This window comes from Coturnix japonica, chromosome 5, assembly GCF_001577835.2.
Source record: "Coturnix japonica isolate 7356 chromosome 5, Coturnix japonica 2.1, whole genome shotgun sequence".
Classification (NCBI taxonomy): Eukaryota; Metazoa; Chordata; class Aves; order Galliformes; family Phasianidae; genus Coturnix; species Coturnix japonica.
The window spans coordinates 44,198,830-44,225,591 of NC_029520.1; the positions used below are offsets into that span (position 1 = coordinate 44,198,830).

Sequence of the window (26,762 nt, forward strand, 5' to 3'; positions counted from 1 at the left end):
TTTAGATCATAATATTGGTAAATGTACCAAAGGTTGTTGACTTTTAATCTTTAGATGAAGCCTGATGGAACTTCAATGATGTTGTTATATATTTTTGCTATAAAGAATGTGTTAGTTTTAGATTCCCTTTAAATAGAAGGGAAAAAAAATATAATAAAAACTTTATTCTCTTGAGAACTTGCTTTGCTGGTGTGGAACTTGTGACTTACCATCTTTTATTCCTGTAATAGTAATCCTCCATCTTCAAGGAAATGTGCATTTCATGGGTATTCTGATTCTTATCTAAAATGGAACTGTATGTAGGTTGCTCTGAAAAAAATGCCTCCTATTTATTTCCATGGAAACAACAATAGATAAGTACAGTAATACCATTTGATAGACCAAATTCTCAGCTATAAAATGCTGTTTTTCAGCATAGCCAGCACTATTAGCTATATTAAATATGCATTTTTGCCAGTGATGAACAATAGCCACGCTCATAAAAGTCTGCGACCTCTGTTATCACTGCTGAAACGTACCTCCCACCCCCTCAGTGTGCTCACATCACTGTTTGGTCTCCATAAACATTTAGGCACTATCAATGAATGTCAATGGGTGACATTATTTCTGCACTTGGGAATTCAGTGACACACTTTTGAAGCTCTCCATAGAAACTTCTACATTTCTTAAGTGTTTAAATTGGCCGGTGGCTTAAAGATACCAAGTGGGAGGGAATGGCAGATAATAAAGATGGTTGAATGATAAATGCATACCATTGGCATAGCACCTTGCTGTATGAAGTAAGATTTCTCTAATTTATCCTATCTAGGCCTGGTACCTTCTTCCAGATAATTATTTCCTCTCTTCATTAACTTTTCTCTTTCTGAACATTTTAATTAGCAGTGAGAACGTAACTTTTGCCATGTGAGCAAAATCTCTTCATCAATTTAAAAGCTTTAGTTTGGTGCTGGAAAAATGGGGTGCTGCAGACTTGAAGTGTTGGTGACTGATTATTTCAGTTGCTAAATATGCTGTAACTATAATTGTGCAAGGGCTGCTCAGGGAAAAATATAATTTGTAACTACAAACAGGTGAAGCTATAAGGGTGTTATAGTCCTACAGCGTAATTATCTCATATGCAGGTAATTCAAAAAGGCCCTTTGAAAGTGCCACTTGAAACTTCCTTTCTTGTAAGTATTTCTAATAGATTTTTGTCAGCATCTGAATTGAAGGAGTGTAAATTTTTAACAATATTTTAGTATCTGCAAAGTGAAATAACTGGCTAATATCTGTGCAGGTTATGAATTACTTTAGAGAAGTGTCAGTGCTACTAGGCAGTGTGCATTATGAGTTTCTACCTTTCCAGTGACTTATTTCCTTGCTTTCTTTTTTATTCACTTTCTTCCATGACTGCCAGTCTCCCTAGTCAAATCTTGATGTCTTCTTGTCTGTTCTTGGTAACATTCCACACCTTTCACTGACATACATTTCCTCTTTTCCTTTTTGGAGCTTCTGCCTGCTTCCTATCCCAACACTCTCTGTGGTACCAGCTTCATCAGCTGTTAGGCGTTGGGGGTAATTACTTACAAAAGGAATCAGTTGTGCATGCTATGTGTTCTGAGTAAATCTGACTGTGAGCAGGACTTGTTATTCATAGGACCTGGCTTTCTCTCTGAGGTTGCAGCTGAAAAATGCACCTTCACTGGGTGTCACTGGGTATTCAAACCTCGTTTTTCCAAGTATTGTAGTGCTGCTCTGGTGGAACAAGACCACGTGCTTTCTTTCATCGAAATGGGAGTTTTTTTGTACTGAGGAGGTGAGACAGCTTGTTTCCTTTGTTAAAGATTGTGTTGAAGTCAACAATATATTTTACAGTGCAAAACATTTAAACAATTTAGGAAATGAAGTCTTAATCTACTAGTATTGAAATATTATGAGCGTCCTCAATGCCTGTGAAATGCTTAGCTGCTTTACAGAACTAAGAACTTATTTTTGAAATTAAATACTTTATTCTGAGTATGTTTAAGACTGCATTTTGTCCCTGATTTCAATGGGCTAAGAATTCTGTTTGTACTTTTTTTTAGCATAGTGTTTTTCATGTGTTTTTTTCTATTTTTTTCCCCTGTTACTAGTGTTGCCAGTGGCCTTGGAAATAACAAACAATGTATTTTATGTTACTGAAAAAAATGAGTAGTTATTCAGAAAATGTTACTTGCTTAGCCAACTGATGTATGAATGGAAGACTCTTTAGAATCCAGACTTTCAGGTGGCTATTTTCAATATTGACTGTATATTGTCTCTTGTATTTGGATGTTACTTCAAGTCAGCATGAGCAATAAGGATGCTGTAACTGCTTCTGAAAAGAAGAGAGCAGATCAGTTAATACTGGGGATGATACAGAATTTGCTGATTAATTGGGATTAAGTTATTTTCTGCAGATAGAGAGTTGTACTTAAGAACAATTCTACTATTATTTGTAGAACTGTTGTAGCAACTTGTTACTATGTGCTATTGTAGAAAAAACTGTTAATAGTGTGCATGCTTACAGTGCATCTGGCAGAACTGTGCTGTAGAGATGCTGCCAGTGATCTGGTGGTTAGGTTTGGCAGATCTTGTCCAGAGCTGTTGTCCCAGCTGTGTTATGCTCTCCCAGTGAATAACGTGCAAGAATGAGACAGCTAAAACTGCTTCTTTTAGTTTGCTGTGTTTGTGCTTTTTCATTTTATTGACCATGTTCATGGTTATTTGATTATGTTGAGATTTATATGGACATAAAATGCTCTAAGGCACATGGAAGGCCTTTGGTGATTCACAGTGTTGTATTTAAAAACAGTTTGTTGATATATGAGTACAGTCTAAATAGATGTGTTTTGAAGTCGGTAGTTATGGTTTAACTGTAGCTTAATTGAAAAACAAAAACCAAACAACACCCCATAAAAAGTTGGTCAATATCCGTCTTCTCCCTGTTTTCAGAAATAGCTCATAGGTCAACAGCATGTAGATATGCAGTGCTTCAGAAGCTGGGAGTGTAGCTGCTAAACCCTTAGTTATTATCTGAGTAGAACATCATTTCTTCCTCTAGTGATGGATGTTCAAAATCTGCAGGGTGTAGGTAAGTCTTTGAATGTATCTATCCAGTCCTTAATTACCCTGTAGGGATCAAGGAGGCTTATGACAACTTGCCTCTTGAAGCGCTGTAAGAATGAAATTAAGATGTTTTAACACTTAGGATGAATCTTCGCTTTTAATAGAGCACAAGTGTATGAGACTTAGAAGTGATCGATGCTAATGAACATGATATATAGAGGTGAAGAGAAAATCAGATTATCTAATAAATGGCTATAGTAATTTAGCTAATCATCTCCTGGGGAGTTGTAATACATCTAGTCTTCTCCTGACATTCTGCTTTGCCTGCTGGCAAGATATTGATTGCTTAAGTGTTTTTGGGCAAATATTAACTACTAGTGACCATTACTGTGACTGTGCTTGTAGGTGTTTTGCATGTATTAATATGACTCTTCATGTGCTGCAATTACACTGTGAAGTTGATTAGTAACTGCCAAATTCATGCCATGTTATTCTACCTCTATATTAGCAGAACAATAGAAAATGTTGTATTTTGAAGTAATTTATAATAGTTTCTTGTCATTATATGTTATTATTCCTTGAATTACTTGAATTATGTGCAGCAAATTGCTGTGGTTTAACCGTGTCACCCCAAGTGTATCTAACACTCCGTATAAAGTAGGTAATTTCTCTGAAGTGATTTATTTTTTTTCTTCCTCAGTAGTTTAGAATATGTGGCGTGCAGTTGTGGGTGGGGATTTAAATGTTTTGCTGTAATTGGCTTATACTTCTGCTAAAATATGCTTTCCCTTTCATATTGTACAGTGCCTAACCATACCCTTCTAGAAAGCAATGCCCTTTGGAGAAAATCTAACTTCTCTGATGGGGGCTAAATTTGCAGTAGCTTGCAGGACATGTAACATCGCAGTTGGCTTACAGTTAACACCTTCCTGGCTGACTGGAATTGCTTTAGCTTTGCCACTTATTTGTTACATCAGTGTAATATAACCTGCTGCCCATTTTATTCTGTTGGCCACTTTATGTGGGAACAGAGGTAGTTCATGTGAAACTTCCCAAATTTCATCAGTATTTCTGTGTTCCTGCATAGTATGGATTTTTCTTGCCCCTTCTGTAGTCTAAGTCTTACCTCTTAGTCTCCCTTCCATAGTGAGAAAAGGCCAAAATCCAGCTGGCTGCTGTTGAAGGCAGGGTAATGACCTGAAGCTTGAGTACCATATTCTCTTCCTTGTTCTCCAAGTGGTTTGTTGCCAGTGCTTCTGATGGACCTTAGAAACAGTGCACTAAATGTGTATTTATGTAGGTAGGTAGCAGAATAGGCGTTTTTTAGGCAGTCTGTTAATGCCAGAGTTTCTTGGCATTAATCATTTTCAGAACATTTAATTACTATTATTATTGTTATTATTTTAAGAATTGTTAGGGGACACTTTTCATTTATAGAACAAGGTTGCTAATCAAACCTTGCAGACCAGTAGGACATCCTTAAAACCTGCTTTTATTCACACTGTTACTTTGACTGATTAAAATCCTCAATTTAATTTGAGAGCAACAGAGGAAACTTAATCTATCACACTTCAGAATTCTGCCAAAATGTTTCTACATCTTTGAGCATGTTACTCATCAATCTCCTTCCCACTTGGAAGGAAGCTTTCTTTACACGTAGAAGAATGAAGGATAAAATGGCAAGGTCTCATTGCTTGATGCCCTGTTCTTTGGGGTCATTTTTTTTCCTATTTTCATGTTTTTATTGTTTCCAAGAATGTTGGTCAAGGCCAAGATCAATATTGATGCTCAAAGCCTCCTTCTGTCCTTGAAGATGATAATAGTTATGACTTTGTCATACTCTCCCTGGCAGCATAATGTCAGTGCATCTGATACTAACATCCTTGTCCTATACATCATATTTCATCCTTGTAATTTGATGTAATTTATCTTATCCTATTAACCTTGGATCAGCTGTAAACAGGATGGAAGAAGGTATACAACTGATGTGGATAGTATTCTTAGTATGCATTATATTGTATGCCTTGTTCCTTGAGGAGTATTTTCAAACAGTTATCACATCAGTCTTATGTCTGTGTACAATTAGGGGAATTCAGTAATTTTTATTTTCATCTGATGGTGTGAGAAACTTAGCTTTAACTGTCTCTTCAGAGAAAACAATCAAAACTAGTGTTTTTCTGAGCTTTTGCCTGAGGGGGAGTTTCTTAACAAAGCCGAGTATTTGTGTTTGAACATGTATCACTATATTAGCAGGTAAGCAAAAGTATCCAATTTTCCTGAGCAACAAAACACTTGATTACAGGTCTAATGATAGTTTAAGAGGTGTTTTCAGATGTGCCGAAATCAAAGACTTGAAGCAGATGAACTTAATTATCTTTGTGAATATTCACAATCACATTACGTGCTTTAAATGTCGCATTTGGAAATAGTGTCTCATTGCTAGTTAATTAACAATAATTACTCAAGGTAGTACTTACGTTTCTGGAATGTCTTACCCACTGTGAAAAATGTGCTTTACTTCTGAAAATTTAGCAGTATAAGAAAGTTTTCATTCTTATTATTACTGTGCTTAGCCCCTCTGTTCTTATGTCTAATACTGCTGCATGAGGAGCTGGTTATCCCATCCCCTTTGTTCTGCTGCATCGGGTCAATGTGTTTAATGCATGAACTATGGTGTGTGATTTTTCTTTCTTTTTTTTTAAGCAAGCAGTCACCTCTTAGCAGAGTAAGAAGAGGGAAGTAATAGTAAAATAGACTGACAGTGTAGCAATGCAATATAAAGTGTTACAAAGGTATGTTGGCATCTCCAACTAAAGAAATATGGTTTATAATACCAGAAGGTTTTTTAAGTCATAGTGCTCAATGTGTCATTCTCTGTAAGAACGGCTTTTCTTGGCAAAGAACATTATACAATACAAGGCAGCTTACTCTACAGCCAAAAAAAACCCCTCCTATATCCTAAAAAATCATGTTCTAGTTCTTGGCTTCTCTCTTGCATCTTTCTTTTCTGCCTTTCTTTTAGAAATTTAATTGAAAAGTGAAGTGATTCCCTTTTAAAGTTTTCCCCTTCTGAAATAAATCTTTCTGAGAAGGAATTTTTTCCTAATTTCCAACCTGAACCTCCACTTGCAAATTGAAGCCATTCGCTCTCATCTTATTGCTGACTCCCACATGACCACAAGTTCCTTTCAGGTAGTTGTAGGGAGCAATATGGTTTCCCCTGAGCTTCCTCTTCTCCAGACTGAACAAACCCAGTTCTTTCTACTACTCGCATAAGACTTGTGCTCCAGACCCTTCACAACTTCGTTGTCCTTCTTTAGACATGTTCCAGGGCCTTGATATCTTTATGTATTTAAATAGAAATTAAGTATTAACAAAAAATATGTTGAAAACTGGCCACTAATCTCCTTAAATTTTGTGAATAAGCAGAAGCACGTAACACTGCTTGAATTCTCAAGCCAAACCTGAAATATTCACTTTCACTATTATTTTTTAAATATTCATTCAGTAATCCTGCTGTACTTGTATGGTAAATATTATGAAATACATCTCATAATGAAGTAACATTCTCCAAGCTTTTCATGTGCAGCAAAAAAACCAAATTGTCTTTGGTGTAAGGTTGTGTTTCTTAAGTGTTTGTTATTGCAGTGCAAAGGATGGAGCACTCTGGGATCTGTGATCAGGTGGTTGTGGGTGCAGCTGTACTTGTCGACTGTGTTGCTTTAGTAATGTATGTGAATGTGCAAAGCCAGCTCTTCTGACTAGATGGAATTAGACCTGCTAATCATCTACAGATGTCCTTTGGGATAAAGGTCTTCATGAGACTGTTGTCAATAGTTTTCTTTTGAGTTGATGATTTAGCATGTTACTCATTGGGTGTTAGGAGGAGAGGGGTTGAGTCTTGTACAGAAGCATCATAAGGGCAGTCTAAATCCTTTTATAGTAAAGAAACTGCATAGCAAGGAGGAATAGTAACCACATGCCTCATCACACAAGATGGCAAATATGAGTATTGAGCCCCTTTCTGCCTAATGGGTTGTGCAGATATGTGAAGGAAAAATAACAAAAGCTAATCAGTTTGGTTTTGTGTAAAGATGCTAATAAGTAGATACTTGAATTTCTTCAAAAAAACCCAACCAACCAAAAAACCTACTGATTTCTGTTGTTGTCATGCAAATAGATTGGAGAAAAGGAGTTCCTGTAATCACTTTATTTTAAAAGAGAACATGTTTAAAAAGTACAATGACACAGCTGATGTTGTACATTTGTGCTAAAGTTTCTGTGGAGTAGTTGAGTCTAAATTAACCTGAGAGAGCATAAAGCTGGTCTGGGCTTTGCCAGCAGGAGGAGCAAGTCAAAAACTGTAATTCTCTTCAGTGCAGATACACATGAATGTGAAGGGCAGAAAAAGTACAGTGACATCAGAATGCTTGTGAGAAATGTGACAGTCAAGTCTGTGGCATGAGGGAGGCTGGAGGGAGTGGTGATACTCCTTTCACACACATAAGGGTTTCTGGCACTCACTGGGGCATGCAGTGTGCACTGGTGGGCCAGGCTGTAGATGTAGTGATGCCCGCATTGGTTGAGGAAAACTGAGTAGAGTGGTGTGTCTGGGGGAAAAGGTGAGAGTCCCGCTCTGCAATCTCTCTACTACATCTAAATGATGGGGATATGTCAAGGAAATACCTCATGCACAGTTGCATACATTAAAGAAAAAGCAAGTTCTGGAAGACAACCGTTACTATCTGTGGTGCAAACAGCTTTGAGTCAGCAGATCTTAGAGCAGACACACAATATCCCAGGAGCCAAATGTAAACTCTGAGAAATCCCAAGGTCTTCAGGTCACCCATGCCTTGCAGCGCTAGAGACTCTTCTTGTAAGTGACCGGTAAATGCAAACATCTGTTACATAATGCTGTGGGTCTCAGTGTTATTCATTGTGTAACACTCCTCAGCTTTAAGATCTTACAGTTTATTCTTTTACAGATTTTCTTCTGAGCAAAATCTCTCTTCGGCCATTCAGTAAAGAATTACCTGAGTAGGAATTCCTGCTGTAGACACATCCGAGTCTTGTTTTGATCTCTATAAGGAGAGCATCAGCAAGGAGTCTGGCAAGCAGCTTAGGGCTGTGCAGTCAGGCTCTTTAATTTATGTAGGAAGTACGTACTTTGAAGTGATACACCACTATAAAGTGAAGGTATTAGGTGGCAATAACATTGTTCTGGGGGAGCAAAGAGACTGAGCCCTGGATCCAGAGGCCTTTGTCACGGTAGACAAATCAGTTGCAGGTGTATTTTTCTGTCATTTATAAATATCCTATGTTGTTTTAAGTAAGCTATCAAGACCACTTGCCCTTTTTAGTGCTTTCTTCACTTAACTATTTACATGTCTATTAAAGTTTATTGCTGAAATCAAATATCATAAAATCCACATCAATATGCATCTTACACCTTGATGTATGTTCAACTTTTTCTAGTTCCCAGTGCCTATTTTTTGCTCTCAAAGGTGGCTTTGCTGCCTTTCAGCTCACTTGACTTCACTTGGTACTTCATGGTTTGGGCTGAAACTGGCAGAGGGATCTCATCCCAGCAAAATTGCTTTATCCTTAACAGGTCTTGAAAAGGACATAGGAAAGAATGTTTCTACTTCCAGTACAATTTCAATTGAGGTATCTCTCCTTTTGAAGAGCAGAGGGGAAATGGGAAAACTTGCACAGTCCTAAAGTCTATCTGTCTGCCAAAATACTTCAAAAGATGTGTCCATCTATTCAGACATATCTACTTCCTTACATCAAGAATTTATGCTGCAAACTGTTGTAGTCTTCTGCTGTGTCTTTTAAAATATGTGTGATATAAAGCACAAATACACGCTTGTGCAGAAGGAATCTTTTTTTTCCAAAATCTTTTGCTGTGATTTCCCCCAAAGTTTTTAAATGAGCAGTCAAAAGTGAGGGAAAGGAAATGTTTTCAGGAGGAACTTGTTAATAATGTTTTGGCTTCAAGGAAGAAAGATAGAATTGTGAGGATCTCAGCAATGTAGAGAAAATACAGAAGAATAATGAAAATGAACATGTTTGTTTCCTCTCAGCTTTAATCTTGTAACAACATGTTACTAAGGAAAATGTTACAACTGCACAATAATTGTTTTGAATGGATTTATAAGTTCTAACCAACAAATTAATTAAACTCTGGTCCGTATTATAGAAAATTAAGCTAGTTTTTCATACCGCTCTTTTTACTTATCTAAGGTTTGGAATAAATTTTCTCAGACAAGATACACTGGTTCCAAGTCTCAGTCTGCTCCCACCTTCAGCATGTGGTTATACGTGTTGAAAAGTTAACTGTTTTTAAAACTGGTCTTTTTTTATTTATTCAGTGCTTAAGTACTTCTATAGCAAATGATAGGTCAAACCTTGCACAACGGCAATTGTATTTCAATAATGTGATGATACTGTAAAAGCACCATTCGGTAGGTAGTAGTAATGGCTTAAGCCTGTGATTGTTGGACCCTTGGGAATGCAGATTGCTCCTAGAGAATCCATAAGAAGTAATTAAGTCTAGCAAGTCACTTGACAGTTGGCTTAAGGTAGCTACGTATTGTGTCCTTCCCAGGGGAGTTTTTCAGTTCAGAAACAGACTGAAAACCACTTAGGCATTGCTTCTTAATTTTTCCATAAGTATTCAAAGGAAAGAGATGTGGTTGATTTTTGTGTGTTCTCTAAAAGTATCCACTTTTCAAGTTGCATTCAGTGGGAAACTGGCTGGTTACTGTTCTGATACTGCTGCTCTGTGGATGTCATCTGTCCCTGCAGTGTCACACCAGACGGGTGCTCTGGCTGGCATTTCTCCCATCTCTGTAGCCATTCAGCTTCTCTGTGGCAAAGCTACATCAACTACGTGATTAGCTGTGGAAGTGCAGCTGAAATAACCCAAACTTACCTTCTTATTCGGAGGAAAACAATCTTCCTGATGTGAAGAAAAGAATCTCTAGCATCTCCAGTGCCTGAGGGTGAATAAATAATTATATATTTTATGAATATAGTAGTCATCCTGCAGTATTTTTTTTCCATCTAAATGCTTGTCATGTGGTAGTAAATTTACCAGTTTTATGTGAAGATACATTTAAGCAATGTGTGTATAAAACTGCTAATTGCTTAATGATAAATTGTGTTGTTAAGACTTCTTCAATTAGAAGGGTAAGTTACAGTAAATAGAATAATACAGAGATTAAAATCCAGATATTTGATTCTACTGGGAGAGTTGCCATTTAGTTTAACAACCCTCTTGTCCCAGCTTCCATTAGTGTTAACAACTCTTGTGAGTGCCACCTTGGGTATCAGACCACTTGTGGCTTAATTCTTACATAAGCTTGTAAAGATTAACAGACTTAAAAATTGCAAATAAAATACCCGAAGTGAGGATGATGTAGTTATTTTGACTTAGAATACCTGTTATGGTGAGAATTGGTAGTTTGTTGGTCTGATTTTTAGATGGCTTTTTTTTTTATGCTCCCTTGTTTAAAATGATGGTAGGACTTGTAATGAAGTTGTTTTGCTGTTTAAACTTAACATTATAATGGTGTTTTAATGGCATCTTAATAGCATCTCTGAGGACTTGCATCAAAATAGTTTTACCTTCTCATAATTGCATTCTAAAATGGACTGTAGCAATACATGTTATGGTCTCCTTAATTTTTTTTCATTGGTTTCCTAAATATAAGAAATGCTCTTAAGTTGTCACTCTATCACATAAAAGGAGTGTTAGATTATGATGTTGTTTTATAAAGCTTATCTTCCATACTTAAATGTTTTGTGTCCAAGCAATAATAAAGTGGTCTGAGCAATAGTAAGTTTTAACCTGTTTTTGTAAAAGCTTATCTATATTACTTAATAACATTTACACATGATTTAAATTGATGTGGCTTCCAGTTAGGAAGAAAAACATTTCTGATGATGCAGTTTTTATTTCCTGTGCATGTGTGGCTCTGAAAATAAGTGTTGTGAAGGAGATTTATTTCATATCCAGTGGTTGTTTTGTTCTGTGAGAGTCTGAAGGAAAGTGCCTATTCAGCTTTGTTATTTTTGTGAAGCCCCAGGTGTTGAATGGAAATAGTTTGTTGAACTGAAGTCATGACAGATTTAGCAGTCACATCTCCAGTTATGCTGTAATAAATATAAAATTGTGCTATGGGTTGCTATGTCATGAAAGCACTCACATATAGCTGGCATTTTGTAATTCTGGTACTACTAACTTTGTTGCCAAATAAATGACCTGGAAGGCCAAGTTGTCATCCTGAGCTTGTTCATACCTTGACAGTTTTTATTCGGGTTCCCATCTTTACTGTGTGAAGCCTATTACTTTTGAGCAAGCAAACGTTATTAAAAAGATAATAGTAATGAAAAAGGTTGGAGTAGGTTCTCTAGAGCAGCAGTTGTGGCAACAAGCCTGCCAGAGGTCAAGAAGCATTTGGACAAATCTCTCAGATACAGGATTTGATTTTCACGTAGTCTGGTTTGGAGCAAAGAGTTGGACTTGATTTTGTTTGTGGGTATCTTCCAGTTTGGGATATTCTATGATTCTAATTCTGTTTGGAAAGTTCAATTTAAGTAGTGTTTTGCCACTTCTTAAAAATTATTATTTTTACTTTAGTCAAGAGTTTAAATATGGTATTTCTGTTCCTGTCTTTCACGTCAGAACATCTGTATGTGTGTTATTTGTGCTTTGCAGCGTTTCATCCAGACTAGAAATGTGTGTGTGTTATCAAAAAAAAAAAACCTCAAGTGAAGGACTGCCTATGAAAAGGCTGTAAGAAGTTGGTGAACTGAGCTTTGTTCAGAAACTTCATATGATTAAAAACAAATATTGCGGACCAGCAAACAGAAGTAATGTCTTATCCTGGCTTCTCATCTTACCTGTTTTTCTGTAGTTCTGGGAACAAATTATGTCCAAGAAATAGGAATTCACTCATGGCAAAGCTCTATTTACTTCTTTCTTTACTTTTCAATTTAAAAACCAAAGGGATTGAGCAAGTCATTATTTTCAGGTTAAATTAGTTCATCCTGACAAAATTATAGTAAATTCCTTTATACTTTAGTTTTTGCTGTGATGAAAATTTAATTTGCAATTTAAAGTAAATATAAATGTATTCATATCAATCTTATTCAGTCCTTTTACCAATGATATATATATATTTTCCTTTACATCTCTCTGAGCTCTGTTTACCAGTTATGGCTTGGAAAGACTCCCATGGAAGCTGTATTAATTAAGCCCTACTGGCAAAACATCAGACAGTTTATGTATTTTAAAGCAATTTGTGTTTTCAACTGGTTGGTCAGATTTTCCTTTTGCTGAGGGTTATTTGCGGCAGTATGGAATCAGTAAGTGTATTTCCAAGAGTAGATGACCAACAAACAAGCTCTGGTTATTAAGCTTTTTATTAAGGCTTTACCAAGAACATTCCCATGTTGTATATGATGAGACTCACACCAGTTTGGGGTTTTGGTTTTGAGTATTTAATTTTATTTTTTTATATAGAATTCTACTTAATTCATTTGTCTGTTCCCATTTCCAGCTGACAATGTCAATCTCTTGACCCAAAAGCTTCAGGGAATCATGAAATTGTTCAAGTTGGAAAAGACCTTGCGCTTATAGTGTCCATGAAGTGTAGCTTAGGCATTTAAAGGTTTCTAGGACTTAGAGTCAAAGAATCACTGAACCGTTTGAAGAAGCCTTTAAAGGTCATCTAGTCCAACTCCCTGCAGTAAACAGGGATTCCTACAGCTTGGTTAGTCTGCTCAAAGCTCCATCCAGCTTGACCTTGAGCACCTCCAGGGACAGGGTATCTACCACCTCCCTGGGTAACCTGTGCCAGTGACTCACCACCCTTACTGTAGAAAAACAAAAAAACAGTCTAAATCTCCCCTCTTTTAGTTTGAAACCATTTCCTCTTGTCCTATCATAACAGACCCTTCTACTTCTTACTTCAAGTACGAATAATTTTGTTTAATATCAACAGTAGCACTGTTCATCCATGTTATTGAGCTCTATGAGAAATGTGGAGAGTACCCTTAGTCTAGTCAGTAATGAGTAAATTTTGGGTAGTTTCTCAGATTCCTCGAATTTAAACCAAACGAAAGACAGTTGTAACAAATACACCAAATTCAGTAAAATTTGCATCAGTCACTTTGAGGTTTTGTGGCCATTCTGGTCTGTTAGGAGATAAGCCTCTAGACCACAGTATCCATGTCATTTGTGTTTTCCCTATCTCTTTGCTGGGTTGCCTGAGAGCTTTAATCACATCCATGGTGCCCTGAAGGGTGGCCAGAGATTCAGGGAGGGTGCTGTTAGTTGGTGGGTTGGCCGGATAATTTCTGGAAGTCTTTAAATGTATTATTGTTCAGTTGAAATTATTGTTGAATTCCTGGTAATTGTTTTGAACAATAAATAAAACAATAAATAAAAATGGTTTTATGTGATTGGCTAAATCAATTTTCATACTGCTGTCTGGTTTCTATTAGTACTGCTAACCAAGTTAGCAGTGTAGTACTGTAATGAGGTATGATAATTACTGTAAGCTTCTGTCAGAATGAAATTCTCAACAGAAAAAGGCCTATAACATCTAACATATTGTTCTCTTGTAAGGAGAACACTTTCCACCTCATTGGTTTAACAAATGTACTTTAAGAACTTTACTGTTATTTTTTTTTTGTTGAAAAATGAAGTGAGACCTTATGCTAGCTGCCTTGGCTAATTTAATTTGTTATATTTTGCTACTTTTCATTCTTCTCTTTTCTACCTTAGTGAGAGTACTCCAGTAATAAAACTTCCAGATATAAACTCTTAATCGGATATTAAAAAAATAATCAAGTTGGCATTTCTTTGAGTCAGTGCTGGTGCTACTACTTCGGATTGATAAAATAGCAGTGTTTTGAAATACGTCAGCTCCAAAAAGGAAGCTAGTGGAATTTACTAAGTGCTTGTTCAAGTGACAGCGTTGATATGTATCTTTTACACCATGTCTAGATTAGGAACATGGGTGTCATTTAAAATATGTTTCCTAGCACACTTTTAAACATTCTTGGAGTAAGTGTTCATAACATTTGAAAATGTGCTAAATTTTCTCTAGCTTTACAGAATTCGGCTGAAAAGCTCTTTTAAGGGACATTTACCTTTCACATGTAGCTACTATACCCTTAAATCGTATTCTGTATAACTATCTCAACATGTACTTGCATCCTACTTAATTGAAAATTGGTTTATTCATACTTAAACATTAAGCCTGACATGGGCTCTTGGTTTTTTCAGACCTTTGGCTCATTGTTGCATAGGACTGTTTCTTAAACTCTACTGCTGTAGTTAGTTCATATATGTGAGAATTATTTTTATCATTCATGAAGTAGAATCCATTGATTGAGGAAGTTCATAATTAAGGTAGAATGGCACAGTGTGGTTAAGTTAAGGGGAAAGTAGTCCTGTTATTTCAATATGGATGCTCTGCTGAAATTAGCTTGAATTAATGCATTAAGAGTTTGTTTAATTTTGTTGTGCATGGTCCTGAAATTAATTTATTTATGTATGCAAATTTAAAATGTATACATCTAACTGGCTGATACTTCTAACCTCTAATTTATCACAACTAAATCATTGTTCTTGATTTCACTGTGCAATTGACTGTCTGAGTAGATGCAACTCTTCCTTTCTCAAATTAAGGTGGCTGTATTTTATTTTCTCCAACTCAGTTCGATTGGAGGTTAGCATAGAATAGACAATCACAGAAAACCAATGAAAGAGGTGCATTCAGTTCCTAATTTATCAGTTGTGTTAGATTAGTTCTTATAACTTTTCTTACTCTACTTATGATGCTGTGACTTAGGAATTGAAGCCTAGTTTATCCAGTAGATGACAAAAACCTTTATTCTGTATCCTAGCTGACAGTACAGCACACCCCTGAGCATTCTTCTCTGCCTGCTATTTAGTTGAGTATCAAATGTTTACCCTCTCATCCTGTCATTTGTGATTTGCCATGAGAATTTTTATTAACTTCAACCCAAAGTACTTTATTTTCAAGGGCTGCTTTCCTGAAAGCTTTCAGACAGAAAATAGGACCCAGAAACATATAATCTGCAATAAATCTCTTCTATATATTGTTTTGTTTATACAATTGATGGACTTTTGATCTTGAAGGGGAGAGAAGGTCTAAAATGCTGGTTGCAGAATTGTCACAGTGTTCCCAAATGATGCAGGAAAGCGAGCAGCTTCTGATGCTTTTATTTCCAAATATGATGGAGAATGTGAAAAAGTAATTGAATTAGAAAATCCCTCTATCTTTTCTTGCTTGCTTGCTTGCTTGCTTTCTGTCTTTCTTTTCTTTTTTTTTTTTTTCCCCCTAACAATATCACTGGTACAATTTTGTCGCTTGGCTGTCCGTACCTCGCCATTTTGGCCTTGTATATTAAACCTATCTGATAATCATGTAATCAACCTACTTTCTATAACAGAAGAGGAAATGAAATGAAAGCAGTCAATGGAGAAAGGAATGGAAGGGCAGTGTTATAAATAGTGAATTGCAAAAGAGCAAGAACTAATACTGAAAAATGAATGAGCTTGACACGTAAAAGCCAATTTTAACAAAACTGGAGAAAATGCTTTTGAAGCTTTCATGATACTTTAATGCCAGAAATGCACTGAAGAAAATATTTGACTATAATTAGCTGACTTTAAATCTTTGAGTCTTGGCCTACTTTGCTTTCAGATTTTGGAGAGTTCTTTTGTAATCATAGATATGGAGAAGTTAATACAGTGATGCATGCTTTTTACTCATGGCAATCATATTTTAATGTTTTAGGGATTCTTTGCTAAGGGGAAGGATGGATGGTTACCGTTTATAATGTGAAATGTTGCTTGAATGCGTGTCAGAAGGTTTTCAGAATAGTGGACTGTAATTTCTTCTCACAGAGCTAAGTTTTAATAGTCCTTATTTCTAGGGGACTCTTGTCACGTGTCTTTCATCGTGACTTGAAAAAAAAGAATGCTTGGACTGGATGATTTTTTAGGTCTTTTCCAACCTTGATAGTTCTGTGATTCTGTGAATTGTTGCTAAATCTATATATTGGCTATATTGTAACCTTTTAAATTGCCATACTCTGCACTGGTTAGATGGTATTTGTTTATTATTTACCATGGTACTTTAGAGAATGTGATTCCAGATTCAGGCATCATGTTGGGTGTTTTGCAGCTCTTTCAGACTTTCATTTTAGCCTTGTTATTCTATCCTGGCTTCAGCCAGCATATAAATAAAACAAAGATAGCAAGTCTAGAAAAACTTACACATAAATTATTCCTGAACTACTTAACTATCTTTAAGACAGTTGGAAGAAAAGCCCTAAAGTACTTTTCATCCTGGACAATCTGTTAATCTGACATTTGAGTGTTTGGCAGAGGGGAGTGATCTTGCATAGGTAAGATTCATCCCTTTGCAGCAGTCTCCCTTCTTTTTTAATGTGTGTGGCTGCCCATAGAGAATAAGCACCATCTATAGAGCTGGCAATTATCTGAAGCATTTGATGGAGTATATAGAATTCTCTTGTTAGTAAAGCCTTTTCCCATTTTTTCTTTTCTTTTGATAAAGCAGTGGAAAAACCATATGCAGAAATGAAGAACTACTTAAGAATGCAAATATGATGTCTACTTTGTGATGATCTTTTGATGGAATTTGGTAATCACGTGCAGTAGGTTCTCTATTTGTGGTCATAGCACAGTTAATGTATCTGTTGCTTCTAAGCACAGAAGAGTCTTCATCACATTGGAGACATTTATTACAGTAAAACATTCATAGTTCTTACTTTTTGGTAATTTCTTGTGTGTGTGGAATGTGCAAAGCTTGTTCTTTAATTGCCTTGTTTTCAGTACTACACACGCTTTTGTATCTTGATTTTTCAATGGCTCACCTTTATATGACATTTTGTGGGCATGACTGTGTCCCTTAAGTGATTGCTGAGGAGCTAACTGTAAATATCAAATACCACTTCTTGCAAATAGCAAGTAGAGCTTCCCTTGTCCTGGGAAAATGAACACGGAAACGTAAAAATTGAAATTACTCTCTGTGGATGCAATGGGGCATACACTAGTGTATTAAAGTTAGACTGAGGTACATTCACCAGACAAAAGATATGAAAAATTCCTTCAGGAAGGCCCCATCTGCTATTGCTAGGAATGGGGGCAGTCGCTATGTGCAGATAATGCAAGGACACACATGAGGGCAATTGGGAGGACATGTGAAAGGCAATCATAGAAACATCGTAGAACATCTTGAATTGGAAGGTATCTAAAAGCTCATCCAGCTCCAACCCACTGCCAGGGGCTGGTTGCTACCCACCAGCTCAGGCTGCCCAGGGACCCATTGGACCCATCCAACCTGAACATCTTGAATTGGAAGGTATCTAAAAGCTCATCCAGCTCCAACCCACTGCCATGGGCTGGTTGCTACCCACCAGCTCAGGCTGCCCAGGGACCCATTGGACCCATCCAACCTGGCCTTGAGTGCCTTCAGGGATGTGGCATCCACAGCTCTCTGGGCAGCAGTTTCAGGTCTTCACCATTTTCTCACTGATAAATTTCCCCCTAGATGTTTAATCTAACCCATTTCCACTTGTCTTATCACTGTCTACCCATGTAAAAAGTTGTTTTTTCTCATATTTATCAGCTCTTGTTAAATACTGAAAGACTGTGTGAATCAGTGATTAGGAGTTTGTTAGTTGATGGGTAAATGAAGTGAACATCCTCAGTCTAGTCTGCCCTGTCCATGTTGCTGTAATGCAGGAAGGATCTGAGAGAGAATATACTTGAAGGGAGAAATATGATATTGAGTGACTTTCCACTAGTATGTGGTTGGTAGTCTCATCCATGTGAGTTAATCAGTTCTCTTTCACAAAATGGGGAGAAATGTGCAGTTTTAAGGCTGTGCTTTTCTCATTTATACAGTGTTTGTTTTTTTTGTTCTTTTTTCCCAATCAGGCTAGTGCTAAGAACTTGCTTTATTCATCCTTCTTGTGAAAATTGAGTTTTCATGCTTAATCAGGGAAACCTGTCAGAAAAATATCTGAGGCATGTAACACCTGTTTTTCCTTTCATCCGGATTCATTCATTAGCTTCTTCGTATTAAAAGCCCTCCAAGATACAATTAACCCTTTTTAATGCTGTGAAGCTTGAAATGATCATTAAAACTCATTAAAGCAGAGAAACTTGCTTTCAAAAGCAGCTTAATATTACGTTTTCTTTACTTTTTTTTGGCTATGGTTATCACAGTTACAGTCTTAACTGACTATTCAAGTAATATTGCTTGATTGCTTTGTGTTGCAGAACTACAGTCTGTGCTAGAAGATCCTTTGATGAAATAATTCTGTATAATGTAACACTCCCTTCTGAGTGTAATAATGGTTTTGCCAGTCCTTTTTGTCCAGTGTAAAGTAAAAAAAGAATTCAAAATAAAAATGCATGACCAGAAGTCTTGATTTCTCCTTTCTTGCATATGTTTTCCTGTGAACTGTGTTGATGCTATTAGATAGATACCTATTTTCCCTTCATTTACTGAATTGTTATTGTTTTAACATATTTTAAAAGGCACGGGCATGTAGTCAGTTGTAATTCAGTACTAACTTCTGTAGACATATCTAAATGTAGAAATTGGTCTCATTTATTGAAAAGGTCCCCTTCTTGATATTCTTCAAATTGCCTTCTATGTTCCAAGTATTGTATAAACAATCTTAAAATTTAGCTAATTAGATTAGACAAAATTCAGAGTAACCTTCAAAGCTCATAATCAGTGTTATTTAAAATATGCTAGTTTTTGGAGGGTGGAAATGACTAACCACCAAGACAAGTATAGTGAAGTAAAATGGTGACTTCAAAGCAATAAAGTGCCTTAGGTTCTACTTTCTGACTGATACTGTAATAAACCTGTCATGAAGTGTACTACCAAAGCATTGACTTATTTGTACTACTAATATTAGAAGAAATAAAATTGAGGATTTACCAGTATGGTTGTAGCAGCTGGTATATATTTCATTAGACAGTTCAAATAACAGCTGTTATGAAATGATCGTGAGATATTTTATGACTGACCTTTTACCAAAGTGCAATATTCATCAAGATAATTGGGTATTTAGCCTTTTTCTCACAAAAGCAAGCATGCCAAATTTTTACATGGGTCATTTGTTGCTAAACGTGAAATTTTTGCTAAAAATTATGACAAAAGAATATGGCAAAAAAGATGAACTCTTGATTATTGCAAAGCACATTTAGTAATTGAAATTATAATTACATCTAGTAGCTCTGTATTCTATAATGTCTTAGTTGGAAACAATTTATGTTTAAAAATGCTTCTTAAAATATGAATTGAGCTATTTGTATTCTTCAGATGTTAGTTGTTACATAAAAATAAACAGATAACTACTAGAATTGGATTTTCAGAAGTGCTGAGCGTTGATTTAATTTGGTCCAAAATAAACTGAAAAATGAGGGCTTAGACCTATTCTTTCTTCATATCTCTAAGGTGATCTTATCTGACTCCTCAGTGAAGTTAAGGATAAATTCTACTTAAGGCAACAAACTGCAAGACTGAGAAATGATTATAGCCCATCTATAGGCAGATGTGGAAGCTGCAATCCACTAGAAATGCCTGTTAAAAGCAAAAAAAACTTCAAAGAAAGAAACGATTTAAGAAGAAACGGTACTTAGATGTATTCATGCACAGAAGAGCAGAAATACAGATGGAAAACTATAACACAAAATGCTACTGAGAGCAGTAGAGATGTTTCAAGAAATAATGTAAGTCATGAAAATGCATTACATATTCATGCCTTGTTAATAAAATGCCTTAATTCTAATCAACCGTGCAATTATTTCAAACAGATATTTACAGCTTAACCGATATGCATTTGGAATGCAAAGCTTTCTTAGTCAGAAAATGATTTGCTCTAACTAGTTATCAGCACACTGAAAACATTATTCTATTTAATGATTATAGTTGCCCCCTTTTTTTTTTTTTTTAAGGTATGGGATGCTGTAGATACAGGTGGCTGTTTGAGGACATTTTCTTGTCATTCCTGTGCTGTTCGAGCTGCCCAATGGTCATCCTGTGGAAGAAGGATCCTCAGTGGCGGCTTCGATTCCATGCTGCACCTAACAGACGTGGAGACAGGTAAAGGCCCCGTATTGGTACACTTTAGCAGTATTTGTTACCTTTGATGCAGATAAATTTTGATATTGTGTGCTTTGCTCTTTCTTTTGAAACATGCATAGAATCTATAGATCAAGGTAAGAATTCTTGAAATGTCCTTCATTAAAAAGTTTCTCACAATTAAGGGTAGTTTGAGATTCTTAAGAAGACCAGAATGTCTCTAACCTCATGAGCACATGCAATTTCTGTTGTTAGTTACTGCACTACTAGGTAGAATGATACCTGAGTATTTTTTATGCTGTCACTATCTTCCATTAAATTGTTTGCAGAACCCCTTCTATATGTGGTATAGAAACATAATTCTGATGTGGAACTTGAGACTGAAAGTGCATTGTGAATTTGATTAGGAGTTTGAACATTGTGAACTCAACAATTAATTTTCAATTAATGGTCTTTCTCCTCACATTTCCTTCACAAGCCAAATAGATTCTGTCAGCATTACTTCTCCTTTATCTATGTTACCATTACATCTCCTTTATCTATGTTATCAGCATTCATACAGTGGTGTTCTTGGGTCCATTCATAACAGGACATCTGTGTGTGTGTAATGTGGGATTAGGCATCAAATGGTTTACTGAAGAGATGCAGTTTTTTTGTTTTTCCTTCTTAATTTGTTTCTAAATATTTACCTCTGCAAACGTACAATGTTTTTTTGTGTAACACTGCAAAAGAAATCCATACAAAAATAACAAGAAACTTTTATTTAAGAGAGTTTTATCTTATACAGAATTAAGAAGAAAATTGTATGGAAGTATCCAGAGAATTGAATAAACTGGGAATACTGGGAAAGTGATTAAGGAAATTTGTGAATATTGTTCACATCAAGGCCAGGTTCTCTTTGTGCTCTAGGAATGTATTTTTTTTTCTGTACTTGTCACACAAAGAAGTATTTAAATTCAGTGATGGCTGGAAAGGACATATTGTAAAGCATGCAGCACAGTTATACAATATGTTTTTTGGTTTTTTTTTTTTTCCTCAGAATATTCATGGTTTTAGCAGTAAGAAGAATATTATACATCTGATGTAGTAGTGTTACATGAAGCACCTCTCCTATGAGGAAATGTTGAAGGAGCTGGACTTGTTTAGCTTGGAGAAGAGAAGGCTCTGGGGAGACCTCATTGTGGCCTGCCAGTAATTGAAGGGAGCATATAAACAGGAGAGGGAATGGCTGTTTACTAGGGTGGATAGTGATAGGACAATGGGGAATGGTCTTAAACTGAGACAGAGGAGGTTTAGGTTAGATATTAGGAGGAAATTTTTCACATAGTGAGTGGTAATGCACTGGCACAGGTTGCCTGAGGAGGTTGTGGATGCCCCATCCCTGGAGGCCTTCAAGACCAGGCTGGATGTGGCTCTGGGCAGCCAGGTCTGGTTGTTGGTGACCCTGCACATAGCAGGAGGGTTGAAACTAGGTGATCATTGTGGTCCCTTTTAACCCACGCCATTCTATGGTTCTATGAATATACCAAGCCATTTGTTTTATAAGACTTTTTTGTTTTCAGACTTCATTGTAGCAGTCTTCTTGTTTCTAGTCTCATATACAACTGAAATTTACTGATGTGTGTGGATTTAACTTTTGACATGAGTGCTTATAAATCTAAAACAGAATGGCTTCTGTCACTGAGGGAATTTATAGTGACAAAACACATTTTATGTGCCTAAGCCATTTGGAAGGACTGCCAGGGCGAAGTCTTGTTTCCTAAAGTTAAAGAAAAAATTCTAAAGGTACATAATTGTAATGATCTATTTTAATTTGGAAAATTACCTGTGTAACTGTCCAGGAACAGAATGATAGTTTTTGACTCTAGTGCTTCATTAGAAATACCTTCTTTCTAGTACTTTGAGGTTGTAAATACATTAACAAGTTGTATTTACATGAGTTTTAAGATAAGCTTGTAAATGGCTCTTTCCTTACCGACCTCTAAGCTATTTTTTACTGCACGAGTAAATTCTGTGTTCAAAGGCAAAATGAGTTATCAGAGTCAGGGTGTTCATTATCGCCTTATTTTATGAATACAGGGTTTCTTCTGTCAACTGCATTTTCAATGGTATTCGCCTGACTTGGAAACTAAGAGTAAGAGATAGGAATTTTATTCAGATTTCATACACATCCAGGCCATTTCCTTCTCTCTTGTAAAGTTATTCTTTTTCATAATTTCAGTCAATTCTTTCCAAAGAAACTGGGCAAGCAGTTTGCCTCTGGAATTCAAATCAATTTGATATAAAAAGACTCATTTCCATTTGAAAAACTCTAAGACTGCTATAAGATTTTGATTTACATTAGTTCACTGAATCATTCATTCCTCCTTGCTGTTCATCTGTACTGAAATGATTTCTTCTTTGATTAACTTCAGATACATGACAGAACTGTTTCTTCACAGAGGACTTTTATATGCTTTTTTGGACATCATTGTTAATTACTTTCCATAGCTAGACTGAACTAACTAGCAATGGGCTTAAATGCAGTAAAAGCATACTGATGGGAGTTTATAAATAATGCTGTCTTTGAGGCTCTATGCATATTGTTCTGTCTTAACTTTTTTTTTTTTCTAGTAATGCTTGCTGTGTTTTAATCTTTCTCATTTTAGTTTTCAGTACTTTTTTTTTCTATTCTACATATATGTTATAAAAATTGCTACATCTTCATCATTACAAGAAGCCTGACAGCCTTTAAAGAATGACTTTTAAAGGTTTTTTCCTTTATTTCTTTTTGGAAGGAAGCATTTTGAGTTATTTTTCTCTGGCTTATTAACTGAAAATTGTGGCCTAGCATTTTGTTTGTTCTAAGTGTAATGACAGCCAGTTAGAAGGCTTTTCAAAAGAAAGTGCTGTCATAGAGGAAAAAAGTGACAGGCTCTTCCCTGAAAGGATGGGAGATGAAGAACAAGCATACGAATACAGCAAGCTTTGTCTCAAGAGTCATCAGACATTAAACCAGGCATTCCAGAGAGGCCGTGAAGTCTCCATATATTGGAATGGTGATCTACCTGCCACAGATAGGTCTGATTTTGAGTAAGGTAACCACTTGAGTAAGATAACCCCTTAAAGTCCAGCTTGCTTGATTCATAGATTCATAGAATCTTTTGTGTGGGAATGGATCCTTAGAGATCACCTAGCCCAGCTCCCCTGCAAGGAACGCCTACAGCTCAGAGCCCCTTCCAGCCTGAGCTTGAACATCTCCAAGGGTGAAGCATCCACAACCTCTCTGGGCTTCCATAGTCTATTGTGCTACAGTAGTGCTATGATTCAGGTTTGGTGATGGTATGAGGAAGAACAAGGAACAGAAAGAATTCAAGTGATGAGGTACAGTGTTAACTTGCCCTGGTTTAGTGAATTTGAATACAGATGTTGTTCAGATCTTCTAAAGGCATTTTTAATAGATCATCGTTTATTATAATAACAGGTAATTTGTTATCCTAACACCTGGATATCTGGCTATGACTCTCCTCACATATGGTTTTCATGAAAACAGTTGTTTCTATTCTGCCGAGTACAGGTCTGATCCAAAGTAAGCATAAAATATTTAAGGAACTCAGTTACTCATGTGAACAGCTCTTTGGCTGCAGTTAGCATGGGGCAAGGTCAGAGCTGCAGTATGGTGGTTCATAAGTATTATGTAAATCCAAAAAATGACTTGCCTGCAAAGATTTTTAATTGTCTTATTTCATTTGTGCTTTTTACATTATAAAAATAAACTTTTGGAAAGGTTTCAGAAATGTGAGACTGGTACTGCAGTGTGTGAACCAACAGGACTCCTTGGTTTTATATGTATGAACTGCATTCATATTCCTGTTCTACTAGTGACAATTCTGATAGTGGGCTGGTGGTGTTGTTGTTGATATATATATGTTATTAACCAAATAGCAAGTAATATTCTGACAGAGCTCTGGGCATTTTATTCTAATAAAATTTACTTTTTAGGCAATTCAAGATCAGACACATTTGGCGTTTGCCTTTTGTTACATCTAAAAGAAGTGCAAATCTCTACCAATTTTAGAAGGGGAGTTATATTTTTAAAAGTTATTTATAACTTTTATTCTTGGAATATTTTATTCATCAGTGGATTTTTCATTAGCCACAAATGAAATGGTGCTAACGCTAATAGCATAGGCAGAACAGTGGCTGGATTAATATTATCTGCGTATTATAGATACTTTTCATTCTTTAATGTTATGAGAGAGGGAATGTTCCAAGAAATTTTGGCCTTTTCCCAAGTTCCCAAATGCTACAGTTGTATTTCTCTTCATGTACTGAGCTTGATCTCAAATGTATCATGCTCAGAGTTCCAGTGGGGAATTTAAATCATTTTGAAAGATTTCACATTGCCACAGGCAGGGCACTGAAATGCAGGCGTTGGTTTGGAAAGGAATTTAGTATTTTTATGGTCACTTTACATCTGTGTTATTGTTTGTTGTTTTTTAAACTTATTTTAAATTGCGTTGAGAGTTTGTTAATGGAATATTTTTGTACCTCCATGAGGATGGCCCACATTTACTGTTCTATTTTGTTTCCTATAAAAGTCTGTTAGCCTTATAGTTATAACCTGATTAACGCTGATGTAATTGTGTTTGCTCAGATAGAAATTCTAGTGTTCATACAGAATCATCACCTTGGGAGTGCTGTGACTATCTCCTCTTGTTCCTACCTTTCTTTTCTACTACTGTATAGGTAGTGCTAGGCATGAATAGCATGATAGTACCAGCGTGAATGTTTCATATGATATTCACAAGAAAGAACAGTTAATAGATAATTTTATTTTAATCTTTTGAATACACATGGATATCTTTGAGAGGTCACAACAGTCCAACCAAAAATCCAGCAGTTTGGGTAATATGTTGAACAGACATTAATGGTCATCCTCCAGCTGGGAGGAAGCACTCTGTCAGTTTTTATATTAAGATTTTGTAAATTCACATTAAGAAGAGGGAGAGGTTATTTTTGAAATGTTTCCAAGCGAAGAAGGTAAAAAGATTTAATAGTTGAAGTACAAAAAAATTATGTCTATTAAAGGGAAAAACAAATAGGAAATAAATGTAATTGGTGCAACTTTACTCCTTGGAGAATTAACTAAACAATTTGTAAGCACAGCAAGATAAGTGGGACAAGTAACAGCCAACATCAATTTGTTAAGAATGAATCATGTCTGATCAATCTAATTTTCTTCTCACTGTTGCACATGAGAGAGAGAGATTGTCACTGTAATAAGATTATTATATTTTTTTAAATATTGTCTCATTTCTTTTTGTAAACTCAGTAGGGAAATCTAATCTACTTTGCAAGATTACCCCCTGTCCATGCCACTTTTCTTTACTGATTAGGGTATGGAAGTGAATGTTTTGGATTACGCAGGTAGGAGTGTGAACCTTAGGACCACTAAACACAGTTAGAGAAGCATCCTGTGCTCGATAACCGTTCTGATGTTCTGTGAAAAATTCACAATGTTAAATAGCCTTTAAAATATCTGATTTCATAGTTGAGCAGTTTCACAGTAGGTTGCAGCATAAAATGAGCAGAAACATATGTTCAGGATCTCTTTAAAGACTTTTTCGTACTGTGTATGTTACTGGTGGGCCTTTAATGAATGAAGAATTGAATTAAAGTACTGTATAAACCACAATGCAAAGATGTACTAGGTATTGTTATTAAAAATGTGAAAACTGAAGATTGGGGGAACTGTTTGCTTTTGTCTTCACAGAAGAAAATGATCTGTGACATGTGTCATCCCTAGCCAAATCAAGTTTAAGAAAATAGAGTTTTCTGCACTTGATGAGTTGGTTGGCCCTTTGATCCACTATTTATAGGAACTAGTGTTCCGTAAATACATACACAATAAAGATATATACAAGCTTGCTGTTTTACAACCATTGTACTCTATTGCAGATAAGGGAGTTTTCTGCTCAAATATCATCTTCTGCAATATATAGAATAAGGCCCTCAGAAGCTGAATATGTTTAATTTCAACAAACTGACAGAAGTCTTGTGGAGGCAAAACTAGATCTCAGTAAATTCAGTTGAGAAGTTAATGCTCTTCAGATTGCAAGGTGAGAAGTTCCAATGGACGTCTTAAATATGAGGGCTGCTGTAAAAGTATTTCTTCCTATTTTATTCTGTTGGCACACAGCATCAGAGATGGTTGTTGGTTGTACGGCAGTAGGGTCTGAACCTTCCTGCCAGGATTCAGTTACATTGTGTTACAAACAAAAGTATGTCACTGAATTCCTCCGTGTGGAAACAATGGCACCCATTGACACTGCTTAAGGTTTGTGGAGACCACGCAGTGTATGTGTGCACAGTGTGCTTTCTGTAGAGTTGTGACTGCTTGATCTGATGTTGTAATTCTTGTTTGACGAGGTTAGTGTACAGATAGGCTATACTTTTTCTAATTTCTGGTTACAGTACCATATGAACACAGTTAAACTCTGTATTTGTTAAATCTACACAAGCATAATTCCTTGGAAGCAA

At 36.1% G+C, this 26,762-nt stretch overlaps 1 protein-coding gene across 1 annotated transcript in view; it reads left to right on the top strand.

Moving 5' to 3' along the window:
• The window catches only part of WDR25 (WD repeat domain 25), a 55,365-nt gene that overhangs the window by 10,185 nt on the left and 18,418 nt on the right, over window positions 1-26,762 (top strand). Inside the window, exon 3 of the mRNA XM_015865602.2 lies at window positions 20,114-20,261. Coding sequence (XP_015721088.1) covers window positions 20,114-20,261 — 148 coding nt within the window. The remainder of the gene's footprint in view (window positions 1-20,113; window positions 20,262-26,762) is intronic.